The 20,813-nt window shown below is 43.1% G+C and overlaps 1 protein-coding gene across 1 annotated transcript in view; it reads right to left on the bottom strand.

The window, feature by feature from the left end:
- The window catches only part of RASA1 (RAS p21 protein activator 1), a 120,732-nt gene that overhangs the window by 52,399 nt on the left and 47,520 nt on the right, over positions 1-20,813 (bottom strand). Inside the window, exons 5-8 of the mRNA XM_060235731.1 lie at positions 17,700-17,817; positions 15,919-15,950; positions 13,661-13,713; positions 13,001-13,151 (exon numbers count right to left, since the gene is read on the bottom strand). Of these exons, the coding sequence (XP_060091714.1) occupies positions 13,001-13,151; positions 13,661-13,713; positions 15,919-15,950; positions 17,700-17,817 (354 nt within the window). The remainder of the gene's footprint in view (positions 1-13,000; positions 13,152-13,660; positions 13,714-15,918; positions 15,951-17,699; positions 17,818-20,813) is intronic.

A 20,813-nucleotide genomic window follows, 5' to 3' on the forward strand; every position in this document is an offset into this window, starting at 1 on the left:
CGAAGCTGCGGGGTCCTGCTAAGAAGTGGTATGTGAGCCTGTGTGAAACCAACAGCCCGCTCCTGCACTTCGTGAACACGTTCGTGCAAGCTCTACTGACCCAGTACGAGGACCCCCTGCAAGAGGCCAGAGCGCTTTCAGCGCTGCAGAACATGAAGCAGGGGGCCCAGTCCATCCGAGAATATGTGGCAGATTTCCAGGCGAACGCCGCCCGAGCCCGGAACTGGAACGAAGTGATGAAGATCGAGCACTTCACTAACGGGCTGAACCCCAGCATCCTGGATTGGGCTCTCACCCAAGCCCAACCAGACACGCTAGTGGGGTGGATCCAGCTCGCGGGAGAGGTGGAAACCAACCTGAAAAGAGTGGCCATGCTGCGCCAGGCGCTGGCAGCGGGCAAGGGGGGACCCAAGACCACCCCGGAGAAGGTCAACCCCCCTAAAGCCAAGAAACCGCCGGCGGTCGCGCTGGCGGGGCCCCGCCTTTGCTTCCGGTGCGGCGACCCAAGTCACCTCGCCTCCAACTGCCCTCAACCTCCCTCTGGGACCGCCCCGGCGCTGGGGTCAATCAGGCAGAGCACCCCGGCCCCCAAGAAGGCCCCTGGCCTCCCTAAGGATGCGGCAAAAAGCAGCGCGTTGATGGTGCAGGAGGAGCTGCAGGAAGAAGAGGTCCGCCTGTCCGCGGAACTGGCCGACCTCGCGTGGGAAGAGGAGCCGGCGGGAAACGACTCCGACCTGCTTTGAGCGGTGCCAACCAGCAGGTCGATCGGGAAAAGGCACCATTAACGGTAAAAACCACAGGAAGATTGTACTTTGTGATGGTAAAACTATTGAACCCAAAATTGAAAAGATTCCTGCAGATTCGAGCCCTCATAGACTCAGGGTGCAACTGGGAACTAATCTCCCCCAAGGTGGTGGAGGCCCTGGGACTGGAGCGCGCACAACTGCCCCACCCCATGTTGTTTGAGCAGATGGACGAGTCGGTGATGGGGGGGGAACCGTGTACGCAGGAAACAGAGCCATGCCCCTTGGGGATTGAGGGCCATTGGGACCTGGAGACTTTTGTCATTGCCCAAGCGTGCGGCTATCCCGTGGTGTTGGGAGTGGGGTGGCTGGAAAAACATGAGCCCCTTATCCGCTGGAAGGCACAGACCATCAGGTTCCCCGACCCAGACTGTAGCGGGCACCTATGGAACCCGGCATGGGGGCCGCGAGCGCCCGCCGCCTGAGAGAGGGCGTGCGTCCTGGTAGAGGAGGTGCACCAGGTCCCGAGCGCCTATCGCGACCTGATGGAGGTTTTCAGCGAGCGGGAGGCCAACCAATTACCCCCCCCCCATCGGAACACAGACTGTGCTATAGAGCTAATCCCCGGGGAAAGTCTACCCCGGGCCAAACTCTACCAGATGGGGTGGGCTGAGAAAAAGGAACTGCGCAAATTCTTAGACTTGAACTTGAAGAGAGGTTTCATCAGACCTGCAACGGCCCCCCACGCGGCCCCGGTTTTGTTTAGAAAGAAGAAGGATAATACGCTTAGACTTTGCACTGACTTTCGCGGGATAAACGCAATATCAATGTCCAATGCCTACCCCATCCCCCTCATCAAAGACTTATTGAACACGGTGGCGGGGGGGGGGGAAATCTTCACAAAACTCAACTTGAGAGACGCGTACTTCCGAGTGCGCATCAAAGAGGGGGATGAGTGGAAGACGGTGTTCAACACCCCAATGGGACAATTTGAGTATTTGGTTATGCCGTTTGGGTTGCAGGGGGCGCCTGGGGTATTCATGAACTTTATAAATGATGTGTTGAGAAAATTTCTATACAAGGGGGTGGTGGTGTACCTGGATGACATCATTATTTACTCGCAGGATGAGCAGTCCCATGTAAAATTGGTGAGGGAGGTGCTGACCACCCTGCTAGAGCACCAGCTGTATGCCAAACTGTCTAAATGTGAATTTCACCGCACTGAATTGGACTACCTCGGATTCCGAGTGTCCAGGGACGGACTAGCCATGGACCCTGCAAAAGTCCAGGCAGTCTTAGAGTGGGCTCCCCTGAGGACACGTAGACAGCTCCAATCGTTTCTCGGACTCTCCAATTTTTACAGAGGATTCATTGAGGGGTTCGCCCAGATCGCCCTACCCCTGACTGACCTCCTCAGGACAAAGGGGAAGGGGGAGGACGCGAAACGCCCCGGGGCCAAGCTAAACTGGACGCCCGCTTGCCAGGCGGCTTTCGACAGGCTCAAGCAACTGTTCACTAGCGAGCCAGTCCTGAGCCACCTGGATGAGCAAAAGGGCTTCGTGGTCCAATGCGACGCTTCCGACGTCGCCGTAGGAGCCATTCTCATGCAGAGGGATGGGGAGGGGAAGCTACGGCCCTGTGCCTACATCTCGCAGAAGTTCTCTGACGAGCAGAGAAATTGGTCAGTGTGGGACAAGGAGGCTTTCGCAGTCATGTTTGCACTAAAAACCTGGAGATCGTGGTTGCAGGGAGCTAAGGTGCCATTCGAGATCTGGACTGATCACAAAAATCTCGAAGCCCTCACCGGGAAGAGGAAATTAAGTGAAAAGCAAATCTGGTGGGCAGGGTTCTTTTCAAAGTTCGATTTCACCCTAAAACACATCCCGGAGACCCGGAATTTCTTAGCCGACGCCCTATCCAGGCTCCCGCAACACGAGAGTCAGAGGGAAGAGGTGGTTGACTCGCTAATTTCCCCCACGCAAGTGGCGGCCATGGTCACCACCCGCTCACAGAAAAGGAGGGAGCTAGACGGGCTTAGCCGCGAGTGCATCGCCTTGGAGACCGAGAGGGAGGGAGGTGGGTGGCCCGAGGGGGTGCAGAAGGGAAAGGACGGGTTGTGGTACAAGGGGGAGAAACTCTACGTACCGATGTCACTGAGAAGGGAAATCTTGCAACTGTGCCATTCGTCCAAGCTGGCCGGTCACTTTGGCTATGTAAAAACCTTGCACTTAGTGAACTGGCAGTTTTGGTGGCCGTCTCTACGAAAGGACGTGTCAGAATTTGTGACCGGTTGCCCGGTGTGCATAATGGCGAAGAAGAGGGGAGGGAAGCCCCTAGGTCTCTTGCTGCCACTAGAAACAGCCAAACGCCCCTGGTCCATTGTGTCCATGGATTTCATAGTAGAACTCCCTTCGTCGAGGGGGAAAACAGTCATTTTGGTGGTGGTGGACACGTTTTCAAAACAAGCCCATTTCATCCTCTGTGCCCAATTACCCACAGCCAAGAAACTGGCCGCCCTATTCTTTGATCACATGGCCAAACTCCACTCAATTCCAGACAAGGTTATTAGTGACCGGGGGCCTCAGTTCGTTGCCACCTTTTGGCGGGAGTTCTGCAAACTGTTAGGAATGGAGCAGGGGCTAAACTCAGCATACCACCCCCAGACGGACGGACAGACGGAGAGAGTGAACGGGGTGCTGGAACAGTATTTGCGATGCTTTGTGAGTCAACGCCAGTCCGACTGGGTAGACCTCCTCCCTTTTGCAGAATATGCCTATAACAACAGTGCTCAAAGTTCCACTAAAGCCTCCCCCTTCTCCACAGTGTTTGGGTATGAGGGAAAACCAATCCCGATGCTGCCGGGGGGGGAAGGTCCAGGGACGGGCTCTGCCTTCGAGCAGTGGTGGCAGGGCCCTAGCCAGTGCTGGCCAGCTATCCAGGAAAACTTAAAAACAGCAAAAGAGGCTTACAAGAGGCAATACGACAAGTCTCACCTGCCAGTCTGGGAACTAAAAGTTGGGGATTCAGTATATCTGTCAACGAAAAATCTACCCCTTTCCCAACCATCCAGGAAGCTGGCTTTTAAATTTGTGGGGCCCTTTAAGATCAAGCGGGTAATTAACCCAGTAACGGTGGAATTAGATTTGCCTCCGGCTCTTGGTAAAATCCACCCTGTATTTCATTGCAGCTTACTTCGTCGAAGCCCGCACTCGACCGATTGGCACCAATCAGAGTCAACGAAGCACAGTTCCGAAACACAGAGCCATAATCAGGAGCAACCTCGAGCCCGCGCCGTAGGGGGGGCTTAGGGGGGCAGTATGTCAAGTCTGCTGTATTGTTATTAACATGTTGTCTAACTCTGGTTCAGAAGCAAGGGATTCTGGGCTCTTACTGAACACCGATGCTGCTAGCTACCTCTCTTCCCCCCCTCCTCCTCTTAGCTATACCTTTGTTGTGTAGTCTGTTTTGAAATGCTGATATGTGAACAAGATTGTGGAGCCTTCTCAAGCTGGGTGTCTGTGGGAGTGTTAAGCGCCAAAGCCTTGGCTTGGGAACGAGGGAGTAACATCCTTGTGCAAAAATATACTGCATAGAGTGCCCCGCCCGTAGGAATCCTTTGATCTATACCTTAAATGCTTGGTTAATGTCCATGTACCCCAGTCCTTCAATCTCTATCATGGTCTTCAGTTCTGCTTTCAATAAACTAGAAACTTTGTTTTACCCAAAGACTCGTTATTGAATCCAGCCGACTTGACACTTCCTTTGCCCAGTGCCCTGGATCCCATGGGAGAGATACAAAGAAAGTACCTTTAAGACCAATTAATGCCAATATTTTAAACATGTTTCATTTTAAGGTATTTCTGTAAAAAAAAATTGTGTTTGTCTATGTCCTCAAGTTTATATCTCTGCTACCTAATCTAAAATAGGAATACACATGACCCAGCCTAACATGGTCTGGCCCAACAAGGTTTCATTTATGTCAGATCCGTCCCTCATGACAAATGAGTTCGACACCCCTGATTTATACTGTATTAGACAGATATGGGGAATTATCATCAGTGGCCAAACAGACTTACTGTGTACATTTTCTGAGGTGGAAAGCTGATGAATTGCACCATGTATCTATTATAGGACATTAACAATGGTCTATGGTAACTAATACCGTTCTCCCTCCCTTTAAAATACAGTTCAGAGATATTTCCAGGAATAATGAAGACTTCCTACTGCAAAAAACACAAAAGCACTAACATGTTTATGTTACTGGTCAGTAAGCAGGAGATGTAGCCATCAGTAAAGATTGAAAATGTTCAATTCTATTAGCTATTAGGGTGTATACATTACACTACACAGTGATGGTGAAATTTGGAAGAACTTTAAAACAAATTATTTAATCTCACATTTTATTATGTGTTAAATAAAGGAGTGAAGAACAGTAAGGTGATTTGAATCTACTAAAATCTACTAAAAACAGTGTATACGTGAATATGTTTTCATATAGTGAGCAGCTGATTTGTAGGATGCAGAAAAGAAAAGGAAAAATATGATTGGGATGCAAACAGCTGCTTCAGTCACAACCTAAGGCTTATGCTTCATCACACACTCCTTCTGACAAGTCTTCTGTTTCAAAATCAAAACATCAGAAACACAAGTTCAAAACTTCCAGTTTACATATTTGTTTGGACCATAGTCTGTTGATAGAACTGCGACAAGCTGGCACCTGGATAAATGTCAATATTCACATATCTGTAAGAATATTATTCCCAATTATATTAATAAAACTCTTTCACTATGGGGTTACATGGTATTCTAGAGATGTAAAAAAACAAAAATATCTTGATTTTATTTTGAAAGGAATATAGCAGGGGTGTCAAATGTCTGGCCTGTGGGCCCAAACTGCCTGCCCAGGGTTTTAATCAGCCCTGGGGGACTCCTTTCTCTTCCCCCCCTCCCATCTTCACCCCTTGAAGCTCCAAGGCTGCTGAAGTTCCCAATTCCTTCTTGTCTTTGCAGCCTGAAGCAGGAATCAATTCTGGGCTTGCAAAGCTTCAAATAAAATGCAGAATGGACTTTTCATTAAGGTCTCTGTGCCCAAAGGAAAATCTATTCCAAGTTTTTCTTGCAGCTTTGTCTGTGCCACAATATATTTCAATGGAGTAGAGCTCAGTTTCACTTTTCAGTGTTTTATGGCCAGTTAGAAGCTATTGCCTGATGGAGTTGTGTGACTTTGCAAATAAAGGGTTGATGCTTTGAGTCAGCTTGTACAGGCTGAATGGACCATATAGTTGGTGCCTAGTGAGTATTCTAACTTGGGAAACCATAGCCAAAAGGGATATTACACTGAAGAGCCATTGCCAATCTGTGTAGACCTGGGGGAAGGGGGGAGAAGCTTGCAATGCCCAGTCGTTTCATGTTTTCCTAAGCTCAGAACATTTTATATTTTTGATTTATATTTTTAGTTTCTGCTGTGATCTTCTGCTTTTCCTTGATGTTTTATTTTAAAAATTGCATTACCAAATCCCACTATTCCTCCATCTTTCTACTTTAAACAAAATATCGCAAAAGTTTTAAGCATGTTTGTATTTTAAGTAAAAAATAATACCTTTGTGTTTCTCTATATCCTTCATAAAGTTTATACCTCTGCTACCTGGCATTACATTTTATGATACACATGGCTATCAGCATATGCTTGCTGCTTGGTAAGACATCAGGCTGGAGTCAGATGCCAGTGATCTGTGACAGTTCATGACAGCTTCCCTTATCTGGTTTATACAGGTTCTGTCCAGAGTATTGTATCTATGCAAGATGACTCGGCACTGAGTGCTGATTGGTCCTTCTGTATTGCTGCAATGTATATAACTGTGAATAGATTGTACTGTTCATCTCTACTCTCAATCATGTTGTCTGGCGAAGCACTTTGTCAGTGTATACCAGAGTGCCACAGTTGCTTTCTATTATTAAGCCTCACAAATCCAGGACATATTAGCAGATAAGCCAACAGGGTTCTGGGCCCAGCACACTTCCACTGCACCATGTTCTAGAGGTTCTGAACGAGGCTGGACTGCTGTGGTGACCTGTGGCTGAGTGGATGTTCACAGCTGCCGCCTCTGGAGCTGAGCTGGAAGACATGCTCAGCCAGGCTTCTGATAACAGCTCAGAGGACAGAAGCGATTCTGGGGACCAGCTGCTGGACGAAGACGACAGCATGGCCCAAGCACTGACTGCTCTACTGGTGGAGAAGCTCACCTCTACTAATTATAATGTGTGGGCTCTTCGGATGGAACATTATCTTAAGCGTGAAGGCCTGTGGCTGTATGTCAAGGCTCCCCCGGACCCACCAGCTGCTGGAGACGACGTCAAGGATGAAAAAGCCCTCACAACCATCGTTTTCAGCATGGCAGATGACCAGCTTGTGCACGTGTCCTGTAAGACTAAGGCTCAGGAAGTGTGGGACAGTCTGAGGGCAGTATACGTGCAGAGCACAGCTGGGTCTCTAACAGCAATCACCCATCACCTGTACCGGACGGTAATGAGGCCGGGGGAGTCTGTGAGGGCTCATCTAAACACTCTGGCTGAGTGCTTTCAGCAACTGGAACAGCGTGAAAAAACCATACTGGATGAGGATAAGGTTTTATTATTCTCAGTTCCCTGTCGCTGGATTTTAACGTGCTGATAACTTCACTCGAGTCTACTGAGGCGAACAGATTATCCTTGACTTGCGTCACTGGACGGCTGCTGGAAGCAGAATCCAGGCAGAGGGAGTTGAGTTTCTCAGAGACGTGGCAGCGTTCCAGACCGGGAGAGGCCAGCTGCGAGACCGAGCAGAGAGCACAAAGCAATGTGGAGAGGCATCTCAAGTTGCCCTGAAAGTAACCTTGTGTTAAGACTTAACAAAGCTCTGTATGGTTTGAAGCAGAGTGCAAGAGCGTGGAATCAATGTTTGAGCAAATGTTTAACTGATCTTGGGTTTACACAAGGAATTGCTGATCCATGTATGTTAAGCAAAACCATTGGGAAAACTAAATGCTATCTGTTTATATTTGTGGATGATTTATGTTTTCTGTTCCATGATAACATGCAGCTGCAATGGTTTACACATACAACTCAACTGCTTAAGATTAAACATTTGGGCAACATTCAGCACTACTTGAGCGTAGACATTACTAGGAACACAATTGAATGTTTTGAGCTCAGTCAGGAGAATAAAATAACAAAGCTGCTTGAAAAATATAATATGACAATTGCAAACTGTGCTACCACACCAATGACCACGAGCTATGGAAAAGAGCCTGATGACAAAGTGTTTGAAAGCAAGGCACTGGATCAATCACTAATTGGGTCCCTATTATATATAGCATGTTGGTCAAGACCAGATATCTGCATTGCGGTTCATATGTTGTATCAGAAGTGTGCACGCCCTTCTATGAAAGATTGGACTGCAGCAAAAAGGGTATTGAGGTATCTAAAAGGTACTGCTGCAAGCAAATTAGTGCTAGACATTACTTCAGCACAACAAGTAACAGCTTACAGTGATTTGAGCTGGGGAGATAGAAAGGATGGAAGGTCCACAACAGGCTATGTTGTATATGTGCATGGGGCTCTTGTGTTGTGGAAATCTTTGAAACAAACACACGTCTCAACCAGCACTTGTGAAGCAGAGTTTTCTGCATTAAGTGATTGTGTTGTTCAGCTGGAATGGTTATATCAGCTACTAATAGACCTAAGCATGAAATGTAGCTTACCTATGTGTGTATTTTGTGACAATACTGCTGCTCAACAGTTGGCAGATGCACAAGGTGTCAAAACAAGAAGTAGACACATTAACATTCGCTATCAGAATGTCAGGGAGACTGCAAATAGAGGCTTGATTATGTTACAGTACTGTTCTTCTGATGTTAACATAGCAGACATGTTCACTCAGTGTTTAAGTGTGGACAGATTTGTAACTCTGAAACAAAGACTGGGACTCGCTGCCTGAGTCTTAGGTGGAGTGTCAGCATATGCTTGCTGCTTGGTAAGACATCAGGCTGGAGTCAGATGCCAGTGATCTCTGACAGTTCATGACAGCTTCCCTTATCTGGTTCATACCGGTTCCGTCCAGAGTATTGTGCCTATGCAAGATGACTCAGCACTGAGTACTGATTGGTGCTTCTGTATTGCTGCAATGTATATAACTTGTGAATAGACTGTACTGTTCATCTCTGCTCTCAATCAAGTTGTCTGGCGAAGCACTTTGTCAGTGTATACCAGAGTGCCACAGTTGCTTTCTATTATTAAGCCTCGCAAATCCAGGGCATACTCGCAGATATGCCAACAATGGCCTGATTTCACGAAGTCCCATTTATGTCAGATCCGGCCCTAGTAACAAATCAGTTTGACACCCCTGGAATATAGGATCAGTTCTGCTGATCATTCTTCACCCTAGTTTTATTTTTAAAAATTTAAGTTGAGAATTGGAATTAACAGAGAAATGATAGAACTATATGCTCAGGCTAACAGAGTCATAATAACCAAAAATATTCTACTTCATCTATCAATCCCTTATTTTCTATATACACAGGAAAATGTTTCCAAACATACATTTGTTGTAAAATTTACCTCAAGTAGAATAAATGGCTACCAACTTAACATGTGATTAAGCTTTAATCACTGATCCTTTCATAATGTGACACTTCAGTGCCTTTTTTTACCTACAAGGCTGGATTGAAAATACATATATCTGGGCAGACACATTCCACTAATAACAATACTCTCCCCTAGCACAGGAGCCTTCCTTTGCCACAAGAGCCTCTTGCATCAAGTCAGAATTCCTTACACTCAAGGAAAACACTGTCATTAACATGAGATCCATAGGACACAACCCACCCTACTATTTAGCTGAGGAGGTCATTTCAATACCTACTTCACTACTTATAATAGATAGCTACTAACTGTGTTAAATTGTTTGTGCATTGAGAGTTAAGTCTCAATTCAAATTCTGTAACTGAATTGGGCTTGCAAAGTAAACTGCTAATAATCCTTAACAATCCTCACCAACAGGTTCTCTGCATCACTAGACATTCCTCATTCTCAACACGTATGGTTACAGCTAATGAATACCTAAATGGAATTATGAAGCCCAATAGTTTCCATGTTGAATTTCTATTTTTGTCCAAGTAAGTAAATACAAGGTTATTTTTCAAATTATTTTTTCCTCAACTGTGACTTAACTGGCTATGTTAAAACTAGGGGTATGCATTTGGATCTATCCAAGCTGAAAATGTAGCAAAACAATCTTATTGTATTTTTCAGCTATATTTTGGCATCCCAAATTGTATCCAGATTTTCCTTCCTCTCAGTTGTTCGTTGGGCTTCTGCAGTCCCCTTGTTGACTTCGCTTGGGGCTGGCTGGCTTCTCCTGCAGCCTGGTTTAAAGCAAGAGAAATCAGTCCTGAATCAGCTTCAGCTGGGGCTGGCTACTCTAGCAGCTGAGAGCTCCCCACTGCCTTGGGTGGGGCTGGCTCCTCTTGTAGCTCAATTTAAGCTGACCTACAAGAGAAGTTAGAAAAGGATCAGCTGCAGTGGTGGGAGCTGAGAGCTCCCTGCTGCATCAGCTGGGACTAGCTTCTCTTACAGCTTGGTTTACAGTCCTCTTACAGATGAGGACTGGCCAGCGTGGCGGGAGCTAAGAGCTCCCATCCACCTCAGCTTAGCAATGGCTTCTCTTGCAGCCCAGTTTAAACCAAGCTGCAAAAAAAAGTCAGCCCAGGATCAGCTGTGCTTCTTGTGTGCAATTTTCCCCCTTTCCCCTTGGGTCTACTGGGCCCAAAACAATTCAGGATTTCCAAAAAACCAAATACTACACAGATATTGGGATCTGGGATTTTTCTGGAAACCTGATTTTTCCCCCCTCTTCAATATAACCATTTGGAGTACTGTGCGCAGTTCTGGTCGCCGCACCTCAAAAAGGATATTATAGCATTGGAGAAAGTCCAGAAAAGGGCATCTGGAATGATTAAAGGGCTGGAACACTTTCCCTATGAAGAAAGGTTGAAACGCTTGGGACTCTTTAGCTTGGAGAAACGTCAACTGCGGGGTGACATGATAGAGGTTTACAAGATAATGCATGGGATGGAGAAAGTAGAGAAAGAAGTACTTTTCTCCCTTTCTCACAATACAAGAACTCGTGGGCATTCGATGAAATTGCTGAGCAGACAGGTTAAAACAGATAAAAGGAAGTACTTCTTCACCCAAAGGGTGATTAACATGTGGAATTCACTGCCACAGGAGGTGGTGGCAGCCACAAGCATAGCCACCTTCAAGAGGGGTTTAGATAAAAATATGGAGCAGAGGTCCATCAGTGGCTATTAGCCACAGTGTGTGTGTGTATGTATGTGTGTGTATATATATATATAAATTGCCACTGTGTGACACAGAGTGTTGGACTGGATGGGCCATTGGCCTGATCTAACATGGCTTCTCTTATGTTCTTATCCCAGCCCCCCCTCCCAAAAAAGGAGGGGGGGGGGAAATGCACACCCCTAGATGGAAGTCAATGGCTGATTAAGTACAATGGGTTTTAAAGATAAAACAGGATTAAATATATCCCATAGTAAAGATAAATTTAAAGATGGTATTTCAGTGCTGCAACAATGTAATGTTAGCATATTTTAGCATAACAGTTGTATCCTAAGCATTCCAGAACTAATTGCCCTATGTAATATCAATTTATCATTTGATTTCTTCTTATAAGTCTTCTTTCTTCTACCTCATATTTTTAGTTTATTTAAATTTGATTATGAAGTGTTCAATTTTTAAAAATCTTGGGACAGTTTATCATGATTAATAAAAAATTATAACAATTTTCCCAGTAAAAAACCTATAATCTGTGAAAAGGCAACAACCCCCCCCCAAAAAAAATAAGGTTATATTTTGAATTTTCTTTCCCCCACCCAGAGTCAAACAGAAGGCTATAATTTAAAAAAAGATAATGAAAGAATATTTTTCTGCCAAAAATGATTACAATTAATAATTTAACAGTCTCCTTTGGAAGGAGGGGAATGGAGAGGAAAAAAAGTTTTCAGCTCTAACACCTAAGCTATCATGATACAGTAACTGGAAAGTTAAATCTGAATGCCTCAGTCCAAAATAACCATTAAGCACACCTTCAGGTTCATCCTTAAGTGATTATGTCCATCAGCTACACATCATAACATAGGAGTTGTTCTTTTAAATCTTCTCTCACTATATAAAATTACACAAATCCAATCTAATGGAATAGCATTTCTTTTGCTGGATCAAGGTTGTCAAATGGGAGGCTTCCACTGCCATACCCCTAACAAACTAGACAACTAGAGAATGGGCAAAAGACAATTTACCTTTGCAAAGGCTGAAACTGCTGCTAGCTGGATTTTCAATGAGGATGTCTGGGTACCAGACAGAATTAATGAAGAAGGTATTCAAGTAGCTTGTATTGGGATATACAAAAGGATCCAACTGTTTAGCCTCATACCATCTTCCACTTGAAGTTCCTATGACAGTCCAATGAACTTTTCAGCTAGGAGAACTTGATACTTTCTCAGCCACACCAGCTGCAGGATCTCTAACCACTCAGAAGCCAAGCTGGAAGCGAGAGAAATTCTCGGTTGGGACAGATAAAAATTCCCTGGTTCTGGACAATCAGGTATGACAAATTCCATCATCTGTGGAACATCTGTTAGGCAACAGCCATCATCTTTGGAAGAGGGAGCTAAACTCAGTACTACTGAGAAGAAGAGGTGTTCAAACACAGTATGCTATAGATCATCATGTATTTTAGTTAGAACATGAAAATAAGATGTATTTAAGGATAGGCAAATATCAGTTCACTCCTCATCTTAAGATACCCTCTTTACATCTCACATTAAGAACTATGTTCTACACAAATTTACTATATCATAAAGCAAAAAAAAAAATAGTGACTTTTAAAAAAAAATTAGTGGTATATTTTCCTAGTAAAGAACTCCTTTCTTTTAGCAGGCCATGCCTTCTTTGCAGTTCATTCTTACTGGGATCAGAAAGAACATATTCTTATTCATTTTATAGACAGATTCAACTTCAATTTTACCAGATCCAAACATGCTGAATGCTGAACATCTTGATTTTGTGACTAATTTGCTCTTCACTGATTTTAACACACCAAAAAAAAAAAAGTTAGAATAAAATTATACCAAGCCAACAACAAATATTGGCATACACAACAGCACTGAGCTTGCAGAAGTTAAGACCAGCTTACAACTTACCTGTTATAGTACCTGCCCCCCATCATAAACTGGTTGTTTGGCGTTGGACATATTTTAAAACGCTGTATGTTTTCACTTGTTCGAAAGTAGAGAGAGTAATCTCCAGGTGTATTATCAGATGGTCTCACAAGAAAACTTGACACCTGCCCAACTGATTGGAAGAAAATAGGCACTTAGCTTATCATCAATTGTTTTCACAGTGTCAATATAATAGCTTAATTGAACTCAGCTGTAATTTGGCATGCACACAAGGAAATTCAGTTGCTTGTAAAAATCCATTCCTCACATTATGCATCCCTATAAAGACAGACATGAGTCACTGTTATCTTTTCTCAGAGTGCCCTAACCACTAAGTTTTTTCTTCCTTGAAATTATGAATTATAGGAGTCTTTAAAAAAATAAAATAAACCAAGGTTATGTGATGTGTGAAATGGACTCTGACATGTTGACAAATATAGTGTAACACAAAAGCTATACCTTTACCAAAACAATACTTTATAGCAGACCATATAAGATAGTTTCCATATATATTACTTTGTACAAAGCATTGATCATAAAAATATTATGACAATCCCATTAATTCTTCCACAATCTATTAATGCAGCCAACTGAAAAAGAGCAAAATCATTTATAAGTACGCTGTGAGCACAGTACAAGTACCTGTCATCAGCAAGTTGTAAGCCTCCTGTTTGGAGATTTTCCCATGGAACCATCTTAAAGAATTGGATAAATTAAGAAATATTAGAAATACATTCCAGTTTATTTGAATGACAGTACTCTATTACCTAAGGATTACTCAATTGATATTATAATTCTAGTTCTGAAGATAGCTCCAGAATGTGATCAAAAACTGCACACAATGGCACCATATACATAAAGAAAGGGTATGTGTTTACTAATTTGGGACAAACCCCACCCTTGCAAAGAATCCTAAAGTTCAAAAAACTTTTTTTAAAGAATAAAAAGAGAAGCAGTGGGCATCACAGAACATCAGAACTCAAACAAAAAAATGGCAAGATGTTATGATATAACAATTGATATAATAACTGGGCATTTTAAAATTACTTTCCAGAAAGTGTTTATGCCAGCTCTCCAGGGAACCTGCCTAAGCCAGTTTACAAAATGAAAACAAAATAACACCATTAAGATCAGCAGGAAGCAACACAATAGTTGCAAGAGAATGAGTAGGGAAACTGGAGATAGCAGCAGGTAGTGGAAGGGGAAGGCAGAGATGGCAGGAGGTAGGTGGGTGGTGAAGAGATGGAAGAGACATTTTGTTGGCAAACTGGAAAAATTTCCCAACATTTTGGTGCAGATACCCACTTATCTCTATGTGCCAAAGTGATCAGAAAAGTCGTATGTAGAAATATTTTCAAATAGCTATATAATTAGAACAATCTAAAACTGATAATAAATATGTATTGGGTAGTAATTATTTTCTGTCATTCTAGCAAGTTCTGGTAGGTAGAATTCAAAGTCTGAAGTTATTTTGCACATCAACTACCTGTGAAATTCCTTTCAATACACTGGCAATTTGTTCACGAAACTTTTCTTATATACTTGGAAAATACTTCAGTATTGTAGGTATACCTAACGCTCTTATACAGCTCAACTCTCATACAGCTAATGTATCAAATTCTTGTTTTCATATGATTGATTTCTAAACCTTGTATGTTCCTCACAGTATTCTAATTTGTTCATATTATTCTCTAAATAATCATGGTCAGAACTTAAGAAAGCAATCCAGATAAAGTCTCCCAGCATGAATGAGAACAGTACCCTTCCTAAATATTACAGGTAGCAGGCTGGGAACCCGCAAGGACTTGTGGTGGGCATCTCATCTTGCCCCCCCCATTTCTTCTTCCCCTACCCTGAAAACCCTCACAGACTCACCTTTTATTGCTTCCTTTTCTCCTTCCCACCTTATCTTTCTTTGCCCCCCCCCCACAGTCTTTGCTTTCCCTCCCTTCCCCCATAGCTGGGAAAACTCTGGCTGAGTTGCTCAGTGACAGCTGTCCAGCACAGCTGTGCAGGGCCAGTTGTGTGATGCCAGTTGCCAGTCCCAGTTGAACTGTGGGTTACACACAAGGACTTGTGAGGGGCATTTCATTTTCCTAGTCCCCATACTATTTCCACTTTCTCTTCTCCTGACAGCTACCATATGCTCTCACTTTCTCCTGCTTCTTTTCCTCTTTTGCATCCACCAACCATCAGACCATCCTCTGCTAAATTTATTGTTGTTTTTAAACTTCATTTATACCCTGCCTTTCTCTACAATGGGAACCCAAAGCAGCTTACATCATCCCCCTCTCCTCCATTTTATCCTCCCAGCAACCCTATGAGATAGAATAGTCTGAGAGTGTCTGACTGGTCCAAGGTCACCCAGTGTGCTTCTCTGGCAGAGTATGTATTTGAACCTGGGCCTCCCAGATCCTAGCCTGAAACTCTTAATCACTACACTATACTAGCTAGCTCTCATGTGGTGGCTCCTGTTGAATAGAAGAGAGCAGCTGGGTTCAGAGAACTCATGCAAGTTCCATGGTAGCAAGTTTCAGACTCTTCTGCAAACCTGTGGCTTTTCTGAGGTTTGTAGAAAGATCTCTTTTGTCCATCCATGGCCCCAATCTACAAATTTAAGTATCCACAGATGGAGTTATGTTGTGAATTAGTTATATTGACTGTCATGTTTGTTACCTCAATGACACTAGCCTTTTATGACTTGGCAAAACACTTACTTGTGGCCCATGTCACATTTACTAAGCATATCAAAATTTCTGTAATATTATGCTTAGAAGGCATGGTACTATCTGAAATTCTGCTCTTCATACATTAAGAATTCTAAAAGAATACCTCTTCAGATATTAAGATCTGTCATAGATTTGTACAACAAAACATGCTTTCATTTTATCAAAACTTACATCTTTCCTTCATGTGGATCTTCTTCACGGCCCTAATGAAAACATACCACACACTTTTAAGAATAAAGCAAAGCAACACAAAAAATCTTTTTCTAAAGTTCACACAATGCTTTATTAATAATTCTGCAATTTGAACAGCTTTAATATCTGATATTATAGTTCCACTTATCTCACCCCTATTCTATCCGCGTGCCCAGGAAGATCTGAAAAATTCTATACGTATCTCCTCCAGGCAGACCGCTCTAATGAGATCACCACTGAGATGGCCAAATTCTGTGCTGGGACTCTATGCATAAGAAAGCAGATATTCCAAACTCTTAAATAACTTTTAAGTATAATTAATTACAGCACAATAAGGTAATGAGTTTTGATCTCTGTCCAAGCGAGGTTAGCCCTGGACAGAGGTTAGCCAAGGCAGCCACTCAGAGGCAGGCAATGCCAAACCACCTCTGAATGTCTCTTGCTTTGAAACCCCTATGGGGTCACCATCAGTCAGCTATAACCTGATGGCAATATATATTTGTTGACTTGATCTATTGTTAACTGATCTCTTGTTTACAATAAAAGTTGATTGATATTTTAACACTGAGCAATATCATTAGGTTTGTTCAAGGAAACAAGCATGCAACTGAGAAAAGTTTGCTCTCAACTTCCAGAAACACAGAGTTGGAAATACATACTGCTGTGTCACGTTTCATTAGTTCACTAACAGCATGCCAGACTGTAAACTGGCAATATGGTACTGCAAACATTCTTCCAATGAAGAATACAATTCATCTGGCTTAACCACAAATAAAGTTAATATCTGAAAACTGAAAAAGATACTGACTAGAGATGGGCACAGATCAGTTCGTGATCCGAAATTCAGCCTGGTTCAAAGTTCACAAACCGATGTTTGGAGAAGGCACATTTCACCAGACTTGTGATTGGTTCAGCTGTTCAGGGCCAGTCATTAAACCCTTCAGCCATTTAACCCCCCTCCCCAGCCTTTGAAGTAGAGGGAAGTGAAACCTATGGGTTCCCATGTGTTCCACCCCTTTCTCTTAGACCCAGCAAGTTATGGCTGGGAGAAAGGAGGAAGGGAAGTCCCTTCCAGGGCAGTCCCCACTCCCTTTCTCCCACTGCAGCAGGGAGCTGAACTCATTGGACTGGCTCGGTTTGGGTAAAGCACTTTTACGTAGATTCAGGTGTCAGTTCAGGGACCACTTCAAACCTTGAGCTGAACCACTTTGGGGAGGGTTGTGCTCATACCTAATACACTCAACACTTCAATTTTCACCCTGAGACTAAAATAGGTCCTCTATATCTGCTTCTATGTTTAGGGCAGCTCTGTGGAAATTCTGATTACCCATGTTTCTCTGTGTCTTAGATCTCAAACAATACTGATGCATACCCTCATTAAAGACAATAGACCTACAGAATACAAACCAGTGTTGAGTTTTCAAATTCTCCCCCCTCAGGGAAGGAGAGAGGGAGGGAGGGAAGGAAGGAAGGAAGGAAATCTGTAGATACTGATTCTTCTTTCCTTCAGGCAACTAACTCACCGCTTAAGTTATTACTGGAAGCTGGATTTAGAATGGACGTTTAAAATGCTATCATATATAACCCAACACAACAAACATCAAAACAAAATCTATATGAAATCCTTTGTGAGAGTCAGGAGTAATGCAGATTTGCAAAGTGTTGCATTGGATTAGTATTTTAAAGTGTCAAGTACTCTGAATATTTTGAGGGTTTTTTTAAACTGAGTGTTCAAGTAAGGCTTACATAAAGTGACTTACCACTTCCTCCACTAAGTCTTCTACTATAAGCCCCTGTTCATCTGTACGTAGGTTTGTAACCCACATCCATCCATCTTCTAATTCATTGTGAACAATAAACATGTCTCCTTTAAGGAAGCTAAAGGTAATTAAGATTATGACATAGTTCCAGTTAAACCAACCATTTGGTAGACTAAATTAATCAAACATCTTTACATAACTCTGGACATCAAATGCATAGTTCTGACAGTTATAAAAGGAAACCTGAGCAAAAGAATAACTGAAGAAAAAATCTTCTAGACAGAGGAAAGCAAAAGTCAGTTTTTTCCCCAAAATGGTCTCATTCAGATAAGAGTAGCTCACAATTTAAAAACTCTCAATGCAATTATGTGCATATTTACTTAGAAGTAAATCTCACTGCATTTAAATCTGACTTCCATGCAGGCTTCTAAATAGTCACCTTTGTATGATTAGTCCCCCCAACCCACCCCCAGTTAGGCATACTGGGTTAGTTCAGTCTAGAAACTCCTTACACTATACGTTAAGAACTTTAAAATGAGAAGTTCTTGGTCAATGCAAGTGTCCCAAATACATGGGCCCATATATTCTTTTACCTATGAGCTTCACCTCAGCAAAAAAATTAAAAATAAATAAAAATGCATCCAGCTAGGTAAGACAACAAGCTATCAAATCCAGTGTGTACTCCAGAAGCAGCTAGAGATATTATTTTAATTATTCCCATGGCATCTTAAAAGCTAACAAATTGAAGTATAAATTTTTACAGATTAGAGTCTCTAGGTCAAATGAATGCAGTGTTATCCTCAAGCAGCAGAAACACACAAAAGAACACATTAATATATTATGTCTATTTGGTTTTTCCATTCATAATTTCATGAATTTCTATTATGCCTCAGTCAGTTTGTAATAAATCTAGCTCTTTACTATCTAGTCTAAACTATAATGTTTTTGACACAGCATTTTACACCAGTAACCAAAACTGATGGAATCTATTTCCTTATGCAGTAAACCTACTCTTGAAATAAAGTACTATCAACACTTATCAAAGATTTCAGGTTTTCACGGCTGATAACATCATTAGGGTTTGTAGAATCTTTCAGGCTCAAGTGCCGTGTTCTACTGGAGAAAGTTTTTCTTCCAGACGCTTCGTTCTCAGCTGCGGAGAACATCCTCAGTGGCGTTGCAGCCGGAGCAGGCGCTCTGACCTTCTTGGCTGCTGTGCATTGAGTGAGGCCAGGACTGCTGGAGAGCTGCTATTTCTAGGCTGGAGGGGGTGTGGTGAAAGGGCAATAGGTTTGTGGATCTGCCCATTGTTTGGTGGGGCTTCCTGGAAGGGTAGTGATAAGGAAACTGGCTGTTGAATGTGACCATTGTTCTGTGTTAATTGCTGGGAGGGTTGGAAGGGGTGTGAAGATAAGGAAGATGGTTGTTGACTGTGCTGATTGTTCTGTGAAATGTGCTGGTTGTTCTGTGAATTTCTGCAATTTATAGTCTGTAGGGTGTTTTGCAGAGCTGGATACCAAGAATGGTGGATGGAAATGTCTTCTTCCTTTCTGTTAAAGTTGTGCTGGTGTTTGTAAATCTCAATAGCTTCTCTGTTCAGGCGGGTATGATAATGTGAGGCCGTAGAAAGGACTTCAGTTCTTTCAAAGTGGATGACGTGGTCTCCTTCTTGAAGTGCATGTTCAGCTACAGCTGATTTTTCTGGCTGAAACAAGCGACAGTTCCTCTTGTGTTCGGTGAGGCGGGTGTTGATACTGCGTTGGGTAGTGCCAATGTAGACTGCACCACAGGAGCAGGGTATTTTGTAGACTCCAGGGGTTGAAAGTGGATCTCTCATGTCTTTGGCCGAGCGCAGCATGTGGCGGATCTGTTGTGTGGGTTTGAAGACTGTGTCAACATTGTGGCATTTGAGAATTTTGCCAATGCAGTCGGTGACAGATTTTATGTAGGGCAGGAAGGCTGTACCTACATTTGTGTGTGGCTCGGGATTTGGTGTGGATGGTCTCTTGGGATGGAGAGCTCTTCTAATTTCTTGTAGGGAGTATCCATTGGCCTGCAGTGACTGGTTGAGGTGGTGTAGTTCCTGCTGGAGTTGGCTTGGTTCACAGATGCGTGATGCTCGGTGGATGAGGGTTTTTACAACTGTACGTTTTTGGCGAGGATGATGATTGGAATTCTTATTTAGATAGCGGTCGGTGTGTGCGGGTTTCCTGAATACAGTGTGGCCGAGTTTTCCGTCATCTTTCCTGGTAATGAGGACGTTAAGAAAGGCAAGTTGACTATTGTTTTCTGTCTCCACGGTAAACTGGATACGAGGATGGACTGAATTCAAATGAAGGAGAAAGTTATTCAAAGCAGCCTCTCCATGACTCCAGATGGCAAAAACATCATCCACATATCGGAGCCAGTAACGTGGTTTTAGGAGGGCAGATCTTAGTGCTGTATCTTCAAAGGTTTCCATGTAAAAGTTAGCGATGACAGGGCTAAGGGGGCTTCCCATGGCAACTCCATCAATCTGTTCATAAAAGTTATTGTTCCACTGGAAGTAGGTAGTGGTGAGCAACACCACTGAGGATGTTCTCCGCAGCCGAGAACGAAACGTCTGGAAGAAAAACTTTCTCCAGTAGAACACGGCACTTGAGCCCGAAAGATTCTACAAACCCTAACTATCAACACTATTCCAGCAAATGTCATATACAAGCACCAGGTGGAGTGAAGAAACATGGAAAATGGAATAGCTGCATTGTAGTCAGCTACAGACGACTACTTTGGTACTGTCAATATTTTGAAATGATGACCTAGTTTTTTAAAATATTTAACATGGGGGGGGTTGCATCTGGAAGCCCTCTACTAAAACAAATCTGAATCTTTGTAATCTGCATAATCTCAGGGGGTTTATCAAAATAATCCCTTACCTTTTTTTTTTTCTTTCACTCATGACAACTCTTAAAATTCTGCACTCCAAAAAGCAAATTCAGTTCCTAGATCAAGCCTGTTTTGGGGAGTTTTTTTTTTTCTTTTAGTTAATTTACAAATTCAGGTTTTTCTGCATACCTGACAGTCCTAGCTTATCTTTGAATGGCTTGGTTTTGCTGCCACTTATAATGACAAAAA

This window comes from Heteronotia binoei, chromosome 4, assembly GCF_032191835.1.
Source record: "Heteronotia binoei isolate CCM8104 ecotype False Entrance Well chromosome 4, APGP_CSIRO_Hbin_v1, whole genome shotgun sequence".
Lineage (NCBI taxonomy): Eukaryota > Metazoa > Chordata > Lepidosauria > Squamata > Gekkonidae > Heteronotia > Heteronotia binoei.